A 23716-nucleotide genomic window follows, 5' to 3' on the forward strand; every position below is an offset into this window, starting at 1 on the left:
CTTTTGTTCCCAGCTTTGCAGAAAACGAGTAGCCCAGGCCGTCACCATGCAGCCAAAGATCACCTTTCTGAACCCCCTCCTGTTTTGTCCTGGACCGCTCTATTCAACATGGATCCTGTGCCTGAGGAACTTTGCATTTATTTTTCAGGCAATAATTGATTTGAAATCACACCTGTGATTTCAAATCAATTATTTGAAATCGCAGGTGCCAACTCTCTCTCAATCCACTCTGTTTCCCGATTACAGCAAACACAGAGATCCATTATTTGTTGTGAATCAACAGGTCTTCAGCAATGCATGCTTTTCAACCTCCCCTCACTATGCAAATCTCTCCATTTGCATTCCCAAAAGATCAGCAGAGCTAGACAGGTAGGAAAGACTTCATTCTCACTTTACATTCAACCCATCTGTGGTGCTTGACACTATACCCTGATCCTCTGAGGGATGGTTGTTCCTTGGATTATTGATGTACTACTAACTATAATGACAGGTCATGGCACAACAAAGATAACATGCAATCAAAAAGAACAGTTACATTTGTTTAAAATTTAGAAGCACCAAAAAGTGATTTACTGAAATATACGATTGATAGAATAATTCACAAAATGGTACAATAGTGTCGTTCCTTTTGTTGAAATAGTTGATAAGTAAACAGTGCATAGCCAACACGTACATTGTTTTACTTCTGAATTACATTTTTTTAAATGGATTGTTATATAGTGTAGGCTCTAATCAGTTAATTTCATTGTGCTCTCCTTTTGCTTTAACAGTTGCTCAGTAATTTGTGCATAGTAAAAAAGGCTAATTTTTTTAACTTCTAAATTGCAACTGTTTTTATGGCTTGCTACGTACTGCACCGTTGGTCTGTGCCATTGCGTTGTCCTATATTGATGGTTGACATAGTAGGTTCTGCCAAGGATATCTTGTCTTTCTTCCCAGCCCACAGGTAATGGAGAAATGTCCTGTGGCGGTTGGCAAGAAGCTTCAGGTTGGTCCAATATGATCCAGCCAGGCTGAAAAATAGGAATACAAATTGACCACCTATTCTAAGGTTTAAGAACCATTTAGTCTGACAGGCATTTAATACCAATATTGTATTTAACCATCCAATTACATTATGCCACCATACCCCTAAATGGCGACCCAAGATTACAGCAGGAAAGGAAAAAGAAGTTGTTAAAACTTTCCCTGCAATATAAAGTTACTCAGCACAGCCTTGCTTAGTTTGTATGGACAATTGTGCCAGTGAAACATCAAAGTAAAGACGTATTCTCCCAAAATGAATGTGTTCTCCCGCATTTGAAATTCAATATACATAATCTGTGTTTGGGTCAAAGCTTCTTAGAGGTTTGTTACAGGCACTTTGGTAATAAGGCAGGACTGCCTACATAGATAGATTTAGCAAAGATCAAACTGGAGGAAACCAGGCTGTTGCCCACCGTAGTACAACGAGTGGGCAAATGAAAAGAGGAGAGGGAAGGAGAGGGCAAATGAAAAGAGGGAAGGACAGTAAGAGGGGAGGAGAGGAAAGAGGAGGAGGAGAGGGGTCAGAGATGAGAAAGGAGAAGTGAGAGGAGAGGGGAGAAAGGAGAGGGGAGAGAGGAGAGGGACGAGGAGAAAGGAGAGGGAAGAGAAAAGAGGAGGGGAAGAGGTGAGCGATTTTTAAGTGGACGCCCAGATTTGTAACAGCAGGCACTGGAGTAGGGCAGGAAACCAGAACCAGAGGCCAAAAGGTGGCATTCCAGCTATTAAGGGTCGCTGCTTGAGCTTAAGCCAGTGAGCCGTCTCAGAGAAAGCCGAAAAACACACCAAGTCCCAAAGACAGTTCATGGGTTTGTATTGATATGATAAAAATTGCCTCCAAGGTTCCATCTCTCTCTCTCTGTCTCGTCTAGAGTTACTATCCTCTAGGTTACTGCAGGGTTCGAAGTTGATGCGAGCTTTTTAGCTCTTGCTTCTAAGCTAGAACAGCTTCGTAAGCGTTAAACAAGCAGCTACCAGGAGCTACTTTTGGCTCACAGGCCAACTGGTGCCTAAACAAACATGCATATGAGAAGAAAACAATGTTGATACATCTAGTACACATTTAAACTTAATGGATCATACATAATGGGCAAAAAGGTAAAGTGTGCATTCTTCGTGGAAGTTATATTTACAGTGTGCCGTGTACTTGCTTCCTGGTTCTCCAGCCTATTAAGTGAAGTCCGACACCCAGGATCTGCTTTTAGCACCTGCTCATTGAATCTTAATTTCAAACCCTGTTTATGAATAGTAATCCCTACTGTCTATGTTCTGCCGGTCTCAGAATGATGTCACAAAGGCAAAAGCCTGATATATTTAAGTCCCTTAAGGACCTACTCTATTTCCTGGCTTAGTTCTAGGGATCGTGGCAGTGCCTTCCAGGCAATTCAGCCCTGCTCTGTCCTTCCCCTCTTTCTCTCTTTTTGCTCCTTCCTTCTCCGTCCTTCCGATGGATTAGTCACTCATCTACCTCCACCTTCCGATCCTTTGGTTTGCCTATAAATCCCTCGCCGGCTCACACTCATGATATCGCTTCCACATCATTACTGCTCTTTCCCTCTAACACTACACTTTCCCTCACAGTACCACTTCTCTCGTCTCCACTTCTCTCTCCTCTCCACACTACCATCACACTCCTCCCCCTCTTACTCAGTCATCCCTCACTGTCTTACTACTTGTGCACTACCCCTCTCACTCACACATATTAAATGCACAATCACAGCACAGTGCCATTTCCTCTCACCAACCAATACCTCACCACCTCTTAAAATCGCCTCAGCACTCTCCACCGTCTTTCCGTCTTCTGCATGGACGGTTACCCACCACTTGTTTTCAAACTAAATCAATCATTGTTTTAGAGCTGACAAGGTCAGCTCGTCAGCCTGGCATTTCTAAATGCAGGGCACTGACAAAAAAACGGATTTAATGTGAAGGTGTTAAAAAAAGAAAACAGTGTTTTCTTTTTCTCACTATCACGTTGATTTACGAGAAATGTTGCTGTCTCACACACGATTAGGTACCAGAGCCCAGGGCTGCCTATGTGACCGATGAAGACGGCAGACTGCCCTGTGTGTGTGCATTGGAGAGAACGCTCTAAAGAACCATCCCCATTATACATGCGCAGTGTAGTTTTGAGCCCAGAGAGACATCAAACAGTCTCAAAGACGGGCTCAAATGGATGCCTGGGGGCCTTAAAATTCAAATGTCCCTCCCCCCCAAAGACATAGCTCACAATTCACCCCGTCTCCTGCTGTGTATCTCAAGCAGGCTGGGGTGGGGTTACACTTTTCTTACGACGCCCAGCCTGCATAAGAGACGGTGAAGGGGGCAGGGTTAAGAGATATGATGCCACATTGTGTCACGAGCTGAGGGAGGTCCAAGGTGGGATTCGGTTTACAGTCATTGCCTATACATCCCTCAGTCCACAATGTTTTTGTTTTGCTGAGACCAGGCTCTTGGAGGAAGTCTCACCCACCACAAAACGTCCCACCCACCACACATGCCAGCAGTAGCCAAGAATGAGGGCAGAAGCAGGCCTAGAGGATTCAGAAGAGAACAGCTTCTTTTGCAAGTACCACAGGAATCACTGTAATATATGCAATATAAAGTCCAAGCTAGACGAACAAGTTACTTACCAACTGTAACGTTCTTTCGATTGGCTTTTCCTCCCAAGTATTCCTCATCTTATGATAACTCGTTTCGCAGCTCTGCTGCTTTGGAATTTTCTTTTCACCAGAGGGCGCTGTGTTCGAGGCCACGGAGTTGTAGTCCCTCGAGGGCCGCTGTCGAGCGTTAACGTCATCTGCTGTATAAAGGGCTCGAGCAGCGCCCCTTACCTCAGTTCTGTTTTTACAGTGTTCATGGTCACATCAGCTGATCAGGTCTTAAGTCCTCTGGCTCTTAAGGAAATTAGAGTGCAACAGGCGTAAACTGTACAGAGGGGTAGGTTGGGAGGGTTGATGAAGAATACGTGGGAGGAACATCCAATCGAAAGAACGTTACAGTTGGTAAGTAACTTGTTCTTCTAATGGATTGTGTCCTCCCACGTATTCCTCATTTTATGATAGACTCCCATAGCAGTGGTACATTTAGAGGTGGGAGTACTAGAAGTTTTTGTTATGGACTGAATGAAGGACAGCTTTGGCAAATAGTTCTCCTTGATATAAAGTGGAATCTAAGCAATAGTGCTTCACAAAGGTGTGCATTGACGACCAGGTGGCCGCAGCACATATATCCTGCACCGGGACAGCCCTTTGAAGAGCTGTGGAAGTTGCCGTACCTCTAGTTGAATGAGCCCTTAAACCGTCTGGAGGCTCTTTTCCAGCCAATTTATAGCATTCAGAGATTGCTAGAATTATCCATCTGGATAGAGTTTATTTAGACATTCCAAGGCCCAATTTGTGTCCAGTATACCCTACAAATAGTTGGTCACATTGTCGAAGATTTGCCAATCTGGAAATGTAGAAACTGAGAGCCCTTTTTGGGTCCAGTCTATGCAATCGTTCCTCTTCCTTACTAGCATGAGGAGGAGGATAAAAATAAGGTAAGGTAATTTTTTGTGACAGATGCAAATCAGAAACTATTTTAGGCAAGAAAGATGGTTTGACTTTTAGAATAACTTTGTCCTTATGGAAAATGGTGTGAGGAGGCTTACAAGACAGTGCCTGCAACTCACTTACCACCCTGCGGGCTAATGTTATAGCCACCAACAGAATTATTTTAAGAGTGAGAAGTCTTAATGGGCAAGAATGTAAAGGATCGAAAGGGGCATACATGAGAAATTTTAAGACTAGATTAAAATCCAAGATGGGCACCTGAAAAGGTGTCGGATGGTATACATTTGTCAGCCCTTTCAAGAATTGAATGACTAAAGGTATTTTAAAATAGGACACCTCTTCCGAGGAGCGCTTAAAGATAGATAGTGGTGCCAAATATACTTTTATAGTACCAACTTGGAGCCCTAAATTGGCTAAGTGTAAGCGAAAAGAAAGTACTGTTGGAGTATTTACAAAGGAATGGATCCACATTATTATCCCTGCACCAGTTACTGAACTTGTTCCAACGACACTGATATAGGGATTTTGTTGCTGGCTAGTTCCCATTCGTGGGAGACTGTACTGTGCCTGCTCAGAGCATCCGCCGTCGTGTTCAGCTCTCCGGCTAGGTGAACTGCTGATAGAGAGATTCCTTCTTGCATTGCCCAGAACCAGTACTGCATTGCCTCTCTGCACAGTGGGAGTGATACTACGCCTCCTCTTTCGTTGAGGTAGTACATGGCCACTGTGTTGTCCGTCATTATCAGGACATTCTTTCCCTGTATAGAGGGCATAAAAGCCTTCAGCGCTAGTCTGATTGCCCCAGCTCCAAAAGGTTGATGTGTAGTTTGGACTTCGATGGAGACCAAAGACCGCTGATTGTCAGATCGTTGGAGTGGGCTCTCCACCCCGTGAGTGAGGTGTCCGTCACTACCATTATCTTCGACCATGGTTGCCAAAAAGGTTACCCGACCATAGGAGATCTTGAGTCACTTTGGTCGAGACTTGCAGAAGATCAGACATCGCCCCCGAAAACTGGGACCATTGAGTCCTGATGGCCCATTGAAGGGATCTCATCCTCAATCTGGACTCTGGCACCAGAAAAATGCAGGATGCCATGAGGCCTAGCAACCTTAGAAAGTCGAATGCTGGTAGATGTTGGGCATTTTGAAACTTCATTACCATCTGCAGAATGTGGTGAGCTCTCTCCTCAGGAGGCAAGGATTTCCCCGATGAAGTGTCCAGGATTGCTCAGATGAATTGGAGTTTTTGGCTTGAACTATTTGTGACTTCTTGTAATTGAGGGAGAAGCCCAGACTGTGTAAGAAGTGGCAAGTCAAGGCCAGATGGTCCTGGGCTCGTTCAGGTGAACTTGCCCTCATTAGCCAATCACCCAGATAAGGGTAGACATGAATCTCCCTTCTTCTGATACTGGCTGCCACCATTGCCATCAGTTTGGTGAAAACCCTCAGGGCAGAGGACAGCCCAAATGGTAGACCCCGAAACTGATAATGAGCACCACCAATTGCGAACCTTAGGTACTTCCTGTTCTTGAGATAGATTGGCACATTAAAGTAAGCATCCTGAAGATCCAATGAAATCAGCCAATCCTGAAGCTGAAGAGCCTGAAGTGTCTGAGAAAGGGTCAACAAATTGAACTTGTCTTTCCTGAGGAATTTTTTCAAATTTTTTAAGTCCAAGATGGGTCTCAATCCTCCGTCCTTTTTGGGGGTGAGAAAATAAGCGGAGTACCAACCCTTGTTCCTTTCCGCTACAGGTACATGTTCTATTGCACCTTTTTTTAAAATTTTTAAATCAGGGTTAAAATCTCCTGCACAAGGAGCGGGTCTGGAATTTTTACAGAGTTGGCTCCCGGTGTATGATCTTGAGGTCTTTGATGAAAAGGAAGACGGTAACCATAGGTCACTATCTATAGTGCCCAGGCATCTGACGTAATGCCCCGCAATTCGTCCAGATACCGAGTGATTCTGCCTCCCACTAGGGTCTTGTGGGTGAAGACCTCAAAGTGGCTTTGCAGCGGCTGCAGCAGTGGCTGAGGCGGTATTAGCCACTGCTGTGGCTGATCTAGCACCTCTCCCTTTTCCACCACGAAAGCGTTTTCTCTGTTGACCTCTCTGACTGGCCTGCCCGCTCCCTTTTCCAAAAGAAGAATAGAAGCGAAAAGGGCGACTCTTCCAGGAAGATGAGCCTGCATAAGAGTGTTGTTGAGGTTGCCTTATAGCGGCACTAAGTGATTTTGCTGCTGCTTTTGAGATCTGCAGCTTCTCTAAGCTCCCGTCCGCCTTGCTGCTAAACAACCTCAAGCCGTCAAAGGGCATATTAAGTAATCTAGATTGCACATCAGGTGCAAAGCCAAATTTCCTTAGCCATGCAAACCTGCGTAGGACCGTACTAGATGTCATGGACCTGCTTACACTATCTGCAGTGTCCAGTCCTGACTGAAGATATTCCTCCATAGCTTCTTTACCATCTTTTACTATAGCCAGGAGACCATCCCGTTCCTCACCTTCCGGGATGGGTTCAGCCGCTGATGACATGCAGTCCCACAGGGTATATGTAAATCTTGCTAATGTCCAAGTGACATTAGTCGATTTAAGGGCCATGCTGCCCGAAGAAAAAACTTTCCGGGCCCAAGCATCAACTTTTTTTTATCATCCCTGTCTGTTGGTATTCATGGGAAAGCTGATTGCCTAGTGGAGGCTGCAGCTTGAACCACTAGACTTTCAGGGGAGGGATGTTTAGTTAAATATTCTTGATCTGATAAATATGTCCTATATTTTGGTACAGGTTTCTTGTTTACTGCTGAAATAGAATCAGCAGTATTTCAATTTACCATCACCCTTTTTTGCAGTGCCTTATGGAATGGAAGAACAGGATCTTTTAAAGGACCTTCACTCAGGATGTCCGTCATGTCATAATGGTCGAAATCTGGGGAAGTTGCCTTCCAACCCATAATATCAATGACCCTTCCCATAAGATTCCTATAACTAGTATCAGCATGATCTGCCGGGTCTGGTCTTTCAAAATTCACTTCAGGTGAAGTGTGTAAGCCACTGGCATTTTGGAGACAGTCATAAAGATCTGTTATTTTAGAATTTGGGTCCACTAGCTCTTCAGGGACCTCTCTGGTTCCAAACCTAACTCCAGCTGAAATGACATCGTCTTCAGAGGAGTATTCTTCAAAAATAGATGACATGGATGTGAAAAATTCCTGTCTAGGTTGAGGATGGAAAGCTTTTTCAGGTAAAGAAGGTGGAAATCGACCTAGGTATGGACAATGGCGTCGACTTGTGTCTTGGAATCAAAGAAGGCTTCGATAAAGGCGTCAAAGGCGTTGATAAAGACGACGCTGGCTTCGACGATGTTGAAGGAGTCTATGATGCTGACGAAGAAGGCTTCGATATAGCCAAAGGTGGCGACGCCATTTGCGTTGGCGTTTCGACGCTATGGTCGTCGACTGTGCCAAGTCGAGTTTTGGCTTGGACTTCAACGTCGATTCCGCTAACCCCGGTTTATGCACTTTTGACTTAGTACGAGGCGTCAGGGAACTTTCCCTAGAAGAAACTCTCGACTCCTTTTCAACTCTCGCGTGTTTAGATCTTGATTTTCCTCTGACACTTTTAGAGTGGGTCGAGGCATGATCACCAATCGGCAACCTTGAGGGGGTCTGGGCCGCTTTCTCGAATATTTTAGGCATCGAAGACCTAAAGGCCTCCCATTTTTCTGGGGAAATCGTGCTTTGATGGATAAGTTACTCACCTCTGAGAGGACGACGAGGAGGAAGAAGACCCGAGATGTTGCTTTTTTGACTTTTTAGTCAAAGACTAGAAGGATTTCCGCGAGCAACGCTTTGATCTCGACCTCCTCGACTCATGACGAGATTTTCGACTGGATTCATCCAAATCCTTTTGTCTTGTACTCAGGAATGTGCGTTACACTGTGGTACATACTTTTTCCTTTTATATGAAAAAAGAGTTTGCACTGCATTTGTATTTAAAATGGAATCTTATTTTATTTCTGTATATTGTAAAGTTGATACAATTTCAGCTGAATCAAAAAAAAGATATATTTTATTTCTCATCTCGCGTCTTCGCAGTTTGTTGCTGCAGTATGAGGTTTGAAGATTTGCAGGTTTCTTACGATGTCTGAAGATGAGGCAGAAATCTTAGTAAACATGGTAACTTCGCAATGCAGGATATGTTTTGATTGCTAAAAGAAAATAAGTCTATGTATGACTGCACCTTTTTGGAGTGAAACAGCCTTAGCAAATAGCACCATGTTTAGTTTTATAGTTTCAAAATCAAACTACTCCTATTTTAAATAGGGTATTTTGAATTTGAACCTACAAATTTAAACATGGTTTTGTTTGCTGTGGCAATCAGTCTGACAGTTTATCTTCACAATGGTGAAGTAACTCACATTTTATCAGAGGAATCATTGTTGCAGAGTCTGACAGATTCCCCTTGCAAACTGTGTGTGGTGTACAGGAGCTCACAGTCAGCTGGCAGTTGATCAGGAGTGCATCCTGTGGGCCAGCAAAGTCAAAGACCCAGCCAGGGCTGAACTGTATCTATGATTTAGGGATATCCAGTGCCTCTGCATGTAATCCCAACGCACCCCCTCAATCCAAGGTCTACCACAACATCATGAGGGGGGGTTGGGATCACATGCAGTTCCTACTGCTGCAAAACGACTCACAGGACATTTAGTTATGCTAATGTGTGATTTCAATTGTTGCAACAATTGAAATTACACTTTAGCATAGGACTTCTACCAAATCATCAATGTACACATGTGGCAGTGGTTAATAGTGGTCTATGGCCATCCGCCCCGTTGCCAATTATGAAGGAGCCGAGGAGCCAGCCAAATGAAACACTGAGCGCTCCCAATTCTGCTTTGCTGCGCACACTTCCACCACACGCCGCCGTGCGGAGCAGGAGCTCCAGCATACCCCCACCATTGGAGCGTCCTTCCAGTCTCCCCACAGCTGCAGAGAGGTAAGCCTATGAGGCGTGCAGAGTCGCTGCAGCCATAGTGCTCTCGCTAATTTCTGCCCATATACCTTGCATATTTATATGCAACTCAAAATATTGCAAACGAAGTTCGATCCTCCGACATTCTTGCTCTGATGCAAGTGATCTCACTACATCGGCGCTGGAACTGAGTGCATCTGAAGAACTTCCAAGATGGCCGACGGCTTTTTGGCCTCCACCGACACCTACCTGCATCTGCACTGTTGATTGGGCCGTGTAGTGCCTTTTCTACCAATACGAGGCGACTGACAGGCGAAGCCGGCCCTCGTAGAAGGCCAGAGTAGAAGGCTCCTGTCCTGAGCCTGTCACGAGCCCAGCGCCCAGGGCCAGCCACTATGCCCGTCCACAACTAGCGCAGAACCAGATGACCCCGCCACCTATAATCACTGCCAATCGACCAGCTATCAAACTGGTAAGACCATGATAATCTGGCTACCCGTGCCATCCGAATTCTCATTGCCGTCTCATTGTCTAAGGCTACTACACCTTACGTATTACTGCCAGCATTCTGAACAATCTGTACTCTGCATACCGTGACCTCAAATCCTGCAATAAACCCTGCTGCCCCATCCTGCTTCCGCCCGCAACGATACATGCCCAAAGCATTTGCTAAAATGTACTTCAGCTCTACATATAACTGATCCCCCATCAATCCTATACCGCTGTGCTTCGTCACCCTCTGCACTGACTGTAATATCTACCGTTCAATAAATCCATGCCTACAGGTTGTTATTGTTACTGTTACCCCATGACCACAGCCATGTAGTGCTGCACCCACACCTAAACTGAATGCTACTGATAGGTTGGTTGCTGCCCGTGTCTCCTGCCTAGAAGTGTTTGCTATAGTCAACGCATTTTGTGCCTATACTGATAATCTGATTGCTGCCCCTTTCCCTTGCTTAGAAATGCTTGCCACCGTTAACACATTTTTGCACATAACGGTAAGACTACTGCAGATAATTGACTGTTGCCCTGTGCCTATACTAACTGCTGCCAACTCAGATTGTTGTCACTATCCGATTCCTAGCCCCCCTGCACCGCACCCCTCATGACTATCATTGCACCACCACCCTCGGCACTCATCCCTCCTACTCCGTTCCTTCCATCGTTCTCCATCAAACACATCAAACATAAACCCCTTACGCTCACCACACGCCCCAGAACCACAAGCTCAAGAAACCAAACACTAGGCCTACGCTCCAGGCACTCACCAAAATCAGCACAAGCCAACTATGAAAACCAACAAGCCACAAACTGCCCTCAATTGACTACTAATCGAACCAGCCACCCCACACCCAAAGCAAAATCTGCCTCCATCACTATGATGTGCACTGATTAACGCCACATCCCTTCCTGCCCATACCACTGAAATCCATGACCTCCTAACCAACCTCAACCTTCACATCTTCGCTATCACTGAAACCTTGCTCCACCACGCAGCTGGCCCGGTCATCTCCCTAGCCATTCCACCAGGATACTCCATCCTTAGAGAATATAGAACATTAACTACATGATGGGGAGTAGCCCTCAGTCAAGGATCACCTACATATAAGGCAACTCCCTTCCGAACTCGGAGAGAACATTCACTCCCTCACCGCCAAGGTCTCACTCTCCCATAACACCACCATCACAATCAACCTAATCTACCGTCCACCAGGCCCCATGGCTGACTTCCAGGATAACCTCACCCACCAACTAACTGGCAACCTAAAAACAACTACCAAAACTATCCTTCTAGGAGACCTGAACCTGGGACTCTATGACCAGAAAGATAGACACTCCACAGCATTAGCACAATTACTTCAGGAATTGGGCTTCCAGCAGAAAATACACTCTCCCACTCACTGCAAAGGACGTACACTTGACTGGATAGCTGACCACAACTGTGGCATCGACATTAGCTCCATAACACCAACCCCTTGGTCAGACCACTCCCTTATTCACTTCCTCATCCCCACCTCCACTAACTCAGCTATAAAACCCAGTACAACACCTCCAGCTATGGCTAGAAGCACCAAGGATCTCACTAAGGAAAGGATTGCTCCCTATCCAGACACCCTCTATACCAATCCCCCTGCCACCCTAGACCCAGCAGCACTGGCAGACCTATACAAATCCACCATTAGTTCTGCCATAGACATCATCGCCCCCCTCCAAAAGAAAAAAATCTAAAAATACCAAACACTCCAAAACCTGGTTCTCAGCAGGCCTAAAAACTACGAACCAAAAAACGCAAAGCCCTGAAATTATGGCAAAGTTCTCCCAGCGCACCCTCTTTATCCGTGTATAAAATAATGGCTACAAAAAGACAACGCAGCTAAATCCGCATCCTACAATGACAGAATCTCCAATGCTAGTTCAGAATCAAAAGAGCTCTTTGCCATCTTCAAAGAATTATCCACACCCGCTGCTAAGTCTCAAGAGATTGTGAAGGATCAAGCATGGTGCAACACCATACAATCCGCCCTCATTAACAAAATTGAACTCCTTCAAAAAAAAAAAACCTAGCCCACCGCAAAAACCTCACTCAGCACATCACATCAGCATCTCATACTGAAAACAGTGTCTGAGAGCAAACTGAAAAACCCCATTACACCTTTCAAATTTAGAGAAATCTTTGAAACAGAGGTTATTGATATTGTTAATAAAATCAAACCCTCCAACTGTAAAGGAGATGCCTGCTAAACTAGTCAAAGACTCAGTGGAAACACTTGCTCAGTTCCTCAAAACCTTCATTAAAGCTTCTTTCAACTCCAACTCAGTCCCAGACAGCCTAAAAGAAGTCTGGGTTCGCCCACTTCTCAAAAAACCTACGCTAGATCCTGAAAACGCAAACAACTATAGACCTATCACTACCGTTTCCTTCTTGCTCAAGATTCTGGACAAGGTTTCCTACATGCAAATCCAGCAATACTTGGAAGAAAACCGTATCTTAGGGAAAAGACAATCCGGCTTTTGCCCTGGACACAGGACTGAATCAGCTCTACTAGAACTAAAGATTCAGCTCAACGATATTATGGACAAAGGCAAGCCAGCACTTCTGCTCTTACTAGATCTATACGCGGCCTTTGACCAAGTCAACCATGACATTCTAGGCGCGCAACCTAAAAATGAAGCCCACTTCTCTCCTGAAGCTATTGCCTGGGTCACCTCCTTCCTTGAGGGCCGTCTAAAAGTTTTCTCTGACTCAGCAAGAGCCACTCCCACCACAATCCACTGTGGATTCCCACAAGGTTCCTGCACTGCCCCACCCTTTACAACATCTTCACTCAGGCCTCTATGATCAAGATGTTGTGGCACTAAGATCTACACAGCCATCCAAACTTGGATGGCAGCCAACGGCCTCTGACTAAATGGAGACAAAACCGAGATCCTCCTAGTAGGCACTAAAGAAACACTGAACAAACTCACGCCGCAATACAACTCATTCAATATCGATAACTCCACCATCACTGATTCCTCAGCAGTGAAAACCCTAGGAGTATACCTTGACTCCACACTGTCCATGACAAGGCAAGTTAATGCCATAGCCTCCTGCGCTGCGCTTACCACCAAGGTAATCAATGCTGTGAAACCCTTCCTCTGCACAAAAAACTGCCTCTCAATAGCCAGAGCCACAGTAGGTACCAAATTGGACTACTGCAATGCCCTCTACCCGGGCACATCTACTAAAAACCTAAAAAAAATGCAAGTCACTCAAAACAAAGCACAGGGCAGCCCCAAGTATCTCCAAAAGGGAACACATTTCCCAAGCTAGAAAGGAGGCCCATTGGTTACCGATAAAATAACGTATCCTCTTCAAATCATGGCTATCACCCACAGATGCCTCTCCTCTGATTCTCCCCCCTACCTCTCCGAAAGGATCACCCACACTACATCCACCAGACCCACTAGGTCACACATGACCAATCAGACATTTGTACCCACGTACAAAAGCTGGAGGATCCAGCTTCCAACACCTAGTACCCAAAAACTGGAACGCACACCCCACTGCACTAAGGAATGAAACCTCCTACCATGCATTACGCAAACTACTCAAAACCACTCTTTTCAACTAACCCACCCTACTCTCCCCTCGCTCCCTCACTACTTACTACCATAACTGTATTTACCTAGGAATAAACCTCACAAAATGCTGTACCTAGTGTACCTGCAAGTAAAACGGTCTACGATGTAACTGTAACTTCTGCAACATGTATGCTATGTACTAAGCAAGCCTACCTTCAGTGCCACGATGCCCCTGGGCAGATGTGCGCTATACAAATGCAAATAATAAATAAATAAATGCTCAATGAGCCAGGCAATGTTGGGGGCTGTTAGGGAGAATTCTCTCTTTAGGCTGAATTTCCTAACCTAGTGAGTCCCCCAGCAACTTTGCTGGATTTCTGGAGTTTGTTTTTTTCCTCCTGCCAAGAGTGAGACTCTTTCTCCCACTCTTGGACATGATTTATGGTATTTCTTTGACTGGTAATGTGTTTTATGGGCTATGGGGTCCTTTCCCTCCATAGGGTCTCATGTGTTTTTCCTATATGTGTTACACAGCACCCTCCGTGCCGTAACACAGGGGTGTCATAGTGACACCCCACCATAGACTCCATACCCTGGGACTGACTACTGTCTCCCAGGGCATGTAAAGTCACCATTGGCTTTACTAGTCCCAAATTATTAAAAGAAACCAGTACAAACCATCATATTGTGGACGTACTGGTCGGGGCAATTCGATTGCCCCGGGGTCTGTTAGTCGAGGGGGCACGTCTCCGTCCCCCCTGATCGAGTGTTGGCTGGTGGCAGATGGAAACTACTTTTTATATTCGACCGCAAATATTTTCCTATGGGATTTTCCCATTGTTCGAGGCTACCAACTTTAATTATTTATTTCTCATAGCCTCGAACATACCGCCAGTTTATTTAATTAATATTAATTCTCCGGTTGGCATTTTTTGCCAAGACTCGATTCTAAAATGGCGTTTGTGTTCTCTTCTGTGACTCCAACCCAAGTCGAGCCCTTTGTTCCACTTTTTGGCGGGCTTCTCCACAGTGCAGTGGCAGTGCAACGAACTCCTGTCTTCCTCCACGACGAGATCCTCTCTTCCCCCAGACGAAGCACCGACTTGCACCCGCTGCCAGGAACAACTGCCCCCGCTGGAGCGTTCTCACCACTTTAAGGTACTGTGTCCGCCCGGCCTCCCTTTCTAAAGATTTCTACAAGGCAATAATAACCCCTTAACCTTCTGGACTGGGCTGGCCGCCATGACTCTCTAACTGGTCCCTTTCTTTGGTCCAACTCCTTTTTGAACCTTTCCAAGACTTTTGTGCACTGCAACTGTGTGACCCTGTACACATTTCGTTTGGATCCTCTAAAAGTGGATCCGGCCTCTTGAACTCTAACGTCACGGTTTTACTTTGACTTCCTTCCTTGTTGTGTTCTTGAAAAAGTGTTGGGATCTGTTTCAACTTGTTCTCTACTCTTCTCTCCCTTTTTAAAACAAATTATTAGAGTGCCATCTACGTTAAGCGCTCACCGCTGTCTGAAAATAAGTGGGGCTTTACTTAAGAATTGTCTAATATTCTTTTAAGGGAGTGTATATCTTTTAGTGACCGTGTTTTTGAATTGCCTACTATTAGTGCCTGTGTGTTTTTCTAGATGGGTTTTAAATAAATAATTATATCTCTTTTACACCAAGCCCTGGTCAGTGTTTACTTGTTCTACTGTGTTCTCTTGACCTATTGTGAATACTCTGTATACTGCCTAACTCTTCTTGAGGGAAGTCTGACTGCTCAGCCACAGCTACCAAGTGAATCTGCGTGGTACAGACTGCTACCAAGTGGGTTTACTGCCAACACCTGTAGTCTTAAATCTTTTGCAGTGTTCCCTAAGGGAACTGCACAGGTTTCTGCCTAACAGATATGCACATTGGCACTAGAGTTGTTGCTTCGCTTGATCCTTCACCTGCCTTCTGCATATGGCACTAGGCTCAAGCAGGCAGGACAGATTCTACTTTCAATATGAAGTGTCCAGAGCAATGGGGGTGAAATATTTCTTGGGTCTATTCTCAATTTGTGACACCACCCATGAAAGCATTGCTCCCTCTGATCTCGCATCACAAGGGTCCTAATGCACTCAGACCTGGGGAAAACGGTAATGATGGGGTTGTGGTGAGGTGGTGGTCTAGGCCATATTTGTGCCGTTATATATTTTAACTTTGTCATTTTGAAAAAAAAAAAAAAGTTGCCTCTATCTTTAGGAAGGTAAATGAACATGTATTGCAAGAATCAAGAAAGAAATCAACAGCGTCCACTGAACACTGTCTCTTTAGGATTACATGGTCAGTGGTGACCCCGACATCAGACCTTCATAATACACCAGGAAGATGGTAAACAAGCTATAGTGATTAGACCACTATGCAACCTTTCGGTGAGTCTGTGTTGGCTATGGCATTTTGACAAAAGAAACACAATGACATGGGCTTTCAGACCGCACATGAGTGCCTTTTTTCCCTTTAATCGGATAAAGAGTTATCAAAACAAACTTTTTGTCGCAGCGAGGGGTCATGATGATTATGCCATGTGGTTCCAAAAAAATGCAAGTCGAGGCCGATTTTCTAAGTGATGACCTGTGACTGAGCAGCAAGCTCATGGCTAAAAATGTGCTCTATAACACTTCCACTAGTCACCCTTTCATTCAAGGCGATCAACGAGTGATCGCCATGAAAGACCAATTCTGCAGCTGCCTTAGATTTCTGGAGGATCAGCTAAATATGTTCAGACAGAGACAAGTTTCAAAATGCTACCTTGCTACAGATGGAAAATCCTGCCTTCGTATTCGTAAATTCACTAAAAAGCACAGACTTAAATGGTAAGTTAAAGAACTTCAAATGCAAAAAGACAATGTAAAAAATAAAAGTTATTTTTTTTGGGTACAAGTAGTTTCAGTTGGAGCAGTTTTTAATGCCATTCCGTAAACCACACGTACCTGACAAAAAATCAATATGTTATCAGTAGGAAGAATAAATACAGTGCCAAGAAGGAAAATGATTTACTTTGGGTTGGCGGCTTTGGGGTTTATATATTTATAATGGATAATGTTTTCTAAAAATATGACAATGGGGGATTTCCCTGGTTCTATCATTGAATTTACATATAAGTCACACTGCGAAATTCAGTCATCTCTGCCGGTACTCCCTGCTGCCCTGCAAAGGGTAACATGTTCGTGATTACAGAACACTTTTTGGCCCGCAAGTAAACTAAAGGCTGTAACGTGAAGAGAGAGAGTGCATGTGCGTACAAGCGCATACTAGCATCAGCCTCCATTGATCTGTGGCATGCAGATTATCAAGATGGCAATATGTTCATCTTCACCAGTAGCCAGTGGGGGAGTTAAAAGCCTAAATAACCACTTAACAAAAGCTATTACGTTTGCTTTGCCAGTTGCAGCAGAGTTCCCCCCCTCTCCTCTCCACACGTGTGTTTGTGTTGTTTGGTGGAAGCAAGGGGTGGCATTTCAGTCGAAAGTATGTTGAAAAGCCCAATGCTGGCCCTGGGTGCCTGAGTTTGTGATAAATCTGACAATTTATGACCTTTTTAAGAAAATATTTGTTAAGATTAGTTAACTCCGCCTGCTATACCGCGATAACCATGATATACCGTCATTTGGCAAGAAGGTTATCGTACCGCCATAAAACTACTACTGTGACACCCCTATGCATACTTATCACAATCCAATCAACAACCTCATCTGCAGTCATCTTGGTCATATCTTTAAGCAGCAAACATTTACACCAGCTACTGGCTTTTTAAAGATTCCGATCAAACCATCCTAACCTGTTTTCATTACCCACCACAACTTCCCCAATAATGTCTATCAAGGTCTTCGCATTGGACTTCATCATCAGCGTACAAAACAGTATGGAGTGATCGCTAAAGAGGGTTGATTGAACTATAAATTGTGACAGATGTTCAAAAAGAGAGGCAATAAAAAAAATATAGTCGATGTTAGAATTTTGTTGTCCAATAGACCATGTAGTTTCTAGTCCAAGTTTCCCTCTTTTAGCGCAATTTGCCATATATAAGTCAACTTCAGCAATAAAAGTCCTCCACCTATCCGATTTAAGGTTAGGATCTCTGACAGCATCTTCTCACTCTTTATATGATTCCTACCTTAATTCGGCTTAACACTCCTCCTATTCTAACCTCCTTCAGTCCCAAGCCTCTCATCCTCGACGTATCTCAAATCCTTTCTCATCTTCTCTCCCCTCCCACTCCTGACCTCTCGACTATGTCTCCTCTCTCTCCTTCTGATTTCGCGGAGTTCTTCTCTTCCAAAATTCCTTCTCTCCGCCAAAACATTACTAGCCTTCCTATTCCCCTCCCCCCTTCCACTCCCCTTCAGCTTGCATGTCTGAATTCTCTCCAATCACTCCTTCCGACGTTTCTCTCCTCATGACCAAATCCAATGCTACCGATGCCCTTTCTGATCCCCTCCCCACCATTCTTATTCCTAAGATTTACCCTCTTCTCATTCCCTACCTAAACTCCTTCTTTAATATCTGTCTCTCCTCTGCTACCTTCCCATCTGCCTTCAAGCACGCCGCTATCGTCCCCATTCCGAAAAAAACCTTCTGCTAATCCTCTTCTTGCATCCAACGTCAGTCCAACCTCACTTCTTCCTTTTCTCTCTAAAATGCTTGAACGCCTAGCCTATTCTCAGCTCTCGTCACTAACCTTTCTCTCCTTCCCCACTCTCAATCTGGTTTCCACAATAACCACTCCACTGAGACTGTTCTCACTTACGTTCTTAACTCAATCCTCACTGCTCGCTACTCAAAGCAATCCTCAGTCCTCTTCCTCCTCGACCTCTCTGCTGCCTTCGTCACTGTTGATCACCCCTTACTTCTCAATACTCTTTCCTCCTTGTGTTTCAAGGGCTCTGTCCTCAACTGGCTCTCGTACCTCTCTCACCGCTCTTTAACTGTCTCTTGGGGCAGTATATCCTCCCCTAATCGCCCCTTGGCCTACGGTGTTCCACAAGGCTCTGTTCTCGGACCCTTCTTATTCTCTCTGTACACCTCCCTACTCTCCCCCATCATCTCTTCCTTCGGGATTTCTCACCATTTTTACGCAGATGACACCCAGCTTTTCCTCTCCTTCTCTTCCTTCACCCCTGACTTACAACTCTTCCTGCATCACTGCCATTAAAAACTGGATGTCATCCCACTATCTCTCTCTCAACACTGAAAAGACTAGAGTCTTATTCTTTCCCTCCAACATGCTTCTTCCTCCTTCCCCCTCCTTCTATTCATTTTCCCCCTTCTAATCTTCCTATCTTTCCCATGCTCGTAATCTAGGCATTCACTGACTTTTCCCTCTCCTTTACCCACCACATTTCTCTCACCTCCCAAGCATGTCGCTACCACCTTTTCAATATTCGTAAAGTCCGCTCTTCTCGCACCTTCCATGCTGCTAAACTTTTAATATCCTCCCTAATCGTCTCTTGTCTCTTCTATTGTTCTTCTCTCCTCTTCGGACTCTGTACCTCCCATCTCGCCCCTCCTTAAATCCCTCTACCACTCTGCTATCCGTACCCTCTATCTTCCCTCTCCTCAAGATTCCATCTCCAAATCACTCTTACCTTGGCTGGCTTCCCTTCCATTCCCAACATAACTTTCACTTCCTCTGTCTTCTCTTTAAATCCATTCATGACCTTGCCCCCATACCTCTCCTCTCTTTCATTCTACAACCCCTCCCGCTCACTCCGATCTCTTCCTACTTTCTGTTCCCCAACCACCATGTGTCTCATCTCGTTTCGGCTCCTTTCAGCTCCTTGCCCCTACACTGGAACTCCTTACCTCTTTCTATCAGCTCCATTCCCACCTATTCCTCCTTCCGTGCCTCCTTGAAATCACTCCTTCTCCATTCCCCACCCTGACACACTTATCGCCTCTTGCCCTTTCTCTCACCTCACTCAAGTACCACCTTCATACTTCTCTTTACCTGCCCCTTTCTCATACGTCCTCCCCTCCTCTTGCTTCCTCACACTATTCACCATTCTCTCTCCTTCATTTTCCTTCCCCTCCACCTCCCCCTCCTTTTTACCTCATAGGCTAATTGTTCTTCATACTGTTTTGATTCCTATTTTGTAAATTGCCTCTACTGTTATCATGTTCTATGTATTCATGTTGTTAACTGTAAAGCACTATATAAGAATAATAAATACAAATAATGGTTAAGTGCGTCAGGTGTGGATGATTAAAATGAATTGACTGACTTCATTGAGGTGACATGGCTGTTCTCCATACGAAGCTGTTCATCCCTACAGGTAAATCTTCCTTCCTCTTTGCTCACTCTTCTTCGTCCCAATGATTGGGGAGGGGGATATAGGACATGAAGCTAAGTGAACCCTGACTAAAGAGGAGCGGGTTCTGGCTTGAATCGGAGAAAGGGGAGCATCTCGAGACTCAAGCCTGGGTACTTTCCTCCCAGTATCAGAGGCATTGTGGGACAGGTAGTTGTCAGATATTTTGTACACCCCTTTATATTTTCTTACTGGGTATGGTGATTGGAATAAATGGGAGAATACCATTAGGTTTCTCACAGGAGGAAGATGGCTGTACAATAATCGTGTTTTAAAAATGCCTTTGTTTAGAGAGAGAGGGGTGTGTGTGTGTGTGTGTGTGAGAGAGAGAGAGAGAGAGAGAGAGAGAGAGAGAGAGAGAGAGAGAGAGAGACTGCGGCTCAAGTTTTAGGCATGGCAATATCTACTGGGTATGCCCAGTAAAGAATGAAAGAAGCCCAGTCCGCTGTGATGCCTAAGGCCTCACATGCAATATCGTGCCTGACACCCCCCCCCCCCTAAGCGTTCCAGCACCTCACATGCGCACAAATATCTGTCAATGTGAAACTGGAGGCCCGCGGGGGAAGGCATGTCATTTATAAAGGGTCATCTATGAAAGATGGGCAGGAAAAAATACAATGCCTGGTCCACAAAACACCTCACACACACACACAATTGATTGTGTGTCTTTGAGGCGTTCGGGGACTGAGGGGGAGGACATGGCAGTATATAACTGGCCATCAATAATCCAGTTAAAAATGTCATGGCTCTACCCTGGAACCCCAGCACCTCGCAATCACACAATCACCTTCATAATGAACGTGATTATGTATGAGTGTGAAGCACTGGCGCACCAGGGAGCAGGCATCGCATTTTTGATTACTGGGCCTGAATGAAAAAGCATGCATGGTAAGTGTTATTCTGTAGCTAGACTAACCTGTCTAGTCATTTCTTATTATGGTATTACAGTTTGTATTGGGACTCTTTGATAAAGCAAGCATGATAATGGTTATTATGTAGCTAGACTGGCATTTTGGTGCAGCCGTTTTGGACATGTCATACTGTGGCATGCATTTTTAAATGGCAAAGTCAACTGGAGTATGTTCTTACGTGGGGATAGTGCCAAATAGTGAACAGCCATGTACATGTTTTTTTTAATAGTATAACAAATTACCAACAGTTTGGGTTTTTACCCAATTGTTTGTAAGTATTCTCTTAAATGCACCATTTTAAGCCATTATTTTAAAATATTTCTTGGTGGGAGAACCCCCCCCCCCCCCCGAAAACCCCTTGATGGGTTCCGGCTCCCTCGCTACGCTTGGTCGCTATGGCATATCTAGGAGAAGTATTTACGCCCCTCCACTTAAAAAATTCACCAGCCGCCACTGGCTTTCTGGTCTCTTTAATAGAATTTAATAGAATAACTCTCATTTAATTGAATAACTCTTGGTCTGCCACCTCCTCATCCCCCTCTGACCGGTACTTAAAACCGAGACTATATTTAACAATCCAATTACATTACCCCCTAAATTGCGTCCTACCGCCTTCTGATCTCTTGGTATGCCACTTCCAACTCCTCAGACCTCACTGAACAACTCAGACCTTTCGGTTTCCTGTCCTTCCTTGTATCCTCCCCCTTTCTCTCCGCTTCAGGTTCATGTGGCTAATCTTGCCTACTCTACCCTACCCATCCCGGGAGGTTAAAAACAGTGCAATCTATAAAAAGGAGGTTGAAGTCCCACCCGTTTTTTCATGCAGGTCCACCGGGGAGCATCAATGATAGCCCGCTGTAACAACAAATCCTAATTTGTGTAATTTCCTAACGGGACAGTTCGTAAATCGGCCCTGCAGGAACCCAGTCACCCAGCTGTACTCTTCTTATAAAATGAAAATGAAAAGATTTGAGTGCAGGATGTATAAAAACCTCAGCAAGGGCCGCTCTGCAGGCTCGCTTTTGTGATGCTCGCATAGTGTGGAGACCTTGCAGGATTTCTTTTTCGCACCACCACAGCTCACAGGGGTCTCCCTTTCCCATTTTATTTTGATTGGCCCTCCACACTGTATGCATTAGGACATTCCTACTATTTATAGTTCTGCCCCAGCTTAGAACTAGTAGATATTTATCCAACCCTTATTGTATCTGGAGTGCATAAATAAACACTGGCTGTACAAACACGATACAGTCTGCACCATCTTTGTCACATTTCGTGCCCCCCCCCCACACACACACGCACACACGCACACACGCACGCACACAGGTGCGCATGCCAGAATTCCAACTGTCAGGGCAGAATAGCCAGTTATTTCTATTTGTATTTAGCATTCATGTGGGTAGTTCTGTCTCTGAATGGGACTTCTGCTAATCAGACATGCCATGCTGAATACCGCAGTACAAGCGTCTAACTCTGCTGTGCCAATCTAAAGTCACTTATTTTAAAGTGGCATATGCATTCCTGCCAACTGACTGATGGAGCACAACACTCCCAGGTTCCCATAACCTTTCCTCTGGTCCAACCCCTTTCCAGTTGATCAAGTAATAAAACTGGCCCATGTGCCACTTGGAATCCAAAACTTTGACTTAGTGTTCCATTTTGGGAGTTAAACAAGTTTGGATCGCATGCATGGAGTATTGATCTCCGTACAAATGGTGGTCCTTTATGCATTGTGAAGAATCTGTTGATATACCTCCCCCTTTATGGCAAGGAAACGGCAGCTGCTACCTGATGTTGACCCCGGAGGCGGCTATATGAGGGAGGACAATCTGTACACCTTGGAGAAAGAATAGGGCGCTGTTAGAGGAAACCACAGAACCCCTTTTACGTTGAGGGATGTTCCCTCTGTCCCCCGTGCATTAATGGCATACTGTCACACTACTCCCCAACCTCTATGCTCCCCAAATCTTGTTGCTCCCCAAACTCCCATGAAGGATGGTATATGGAAAACTGTGACAAGGAAGAAGCAGGGAGTAATGAGGATCACTTCCAAAGAGGTTCAGTATCCACTTCCTCAAAGCCATTTAGGAAATGGTCCCATGACCTTGGACACGAGAAAGAAATACCAGAGTAATAAAGATTACAAGACCCGGAAGACCAACCAACCAAATTGGAAAAGGAAGTTATTTTCTGCAACTCATTGGAACCCTTTTCTTTGGATTTGAACTTTTGTGTTGAACTTGGAACATTTGGGCACTTTTGAAAAGCAAACAACAATGGGCCTCATTCTAAGTGTGGCGGTCTTTCCAGAAGCCACACTCCAACTATGCCTTCCGGGGCTGTTGCGCCCAGCACGTCTGACATTCCAGGCGCAACGGCCCCAGACGGCAGTTTTCACAGAAGCACTGGCACCATTAACAATGGTGACGGTGCTTCCGTGATCTCATTCCCATGGAGTCCTATGGGACTCCACTGGAATGGGGACTTCCTGATTCAGCTGCCTGATATGCAGGGCCGTCGGGACTTGTAATGTCCCGGTGGCACCAGGATATCAGGCAGCGGATTCGGTGTTAAGAGGACGGCGGCAAACCACCAGTAGCACCGTTGGTTACCGCCGTCCTCGAAATGTGGCACAATATCCTTCACACCTTAAATTTTATTTAGAGTGTGAGGGCCAGAATGGGATTACAGGCATAGGACATACTTTTTGTTGGACAGCTTCACACCGGCAGACACATTCATTTTGGTTGAGGTAGGCAAAGTCCTACAAGATTAGTCAGGCAATTACTGCCCCTCACACACACCTGACTTCCATTACACTTCCCCACACAGAGAAAACATGGA

The 23716-nt window shown here is 45.1% G+C and overlaps 1 protein-coding gene across 6 annotated transcripts in view; it reads right to left on the bottom strand.

Moving 5' to 3' along the window:
- Nucleotides 1–23716, bottom strand: part of NEDD4 (NEDD4 E3 ubiquitin protein ligase) — a 2630465-nt gene that overhangs the window by 1565824 nt on the left and 1040925 nt on the right. For all 6 annotated transcript variants that reach the window (XM_069624887.1, XM_069624886.1, XM_069624885.1 and 3 more), the window contains one exon: nt 853–1013. In XM_069624887.1, the coding sequence (XP_069480988.1) occupies nt 853–1013 (161 nt within the window). The remainder of the gene's footprint in view (nt 1–852; nt 1014–23716) is intronic.

Source organism: Ambystoma mexicanum, chromosome 11, assembly GCF_040938575.1.
Source record: "Ambystoma mexicanum isolate Mex_15411 chromosome 11, UKY_AmexF1_1, whole genome shotgun sequence".
NCBI lineage: Eukaryota > Metazoa > Chordata > Amphibia > Caudata > Ambystomatidae > Ambystoma > Ambystoma mexicanum.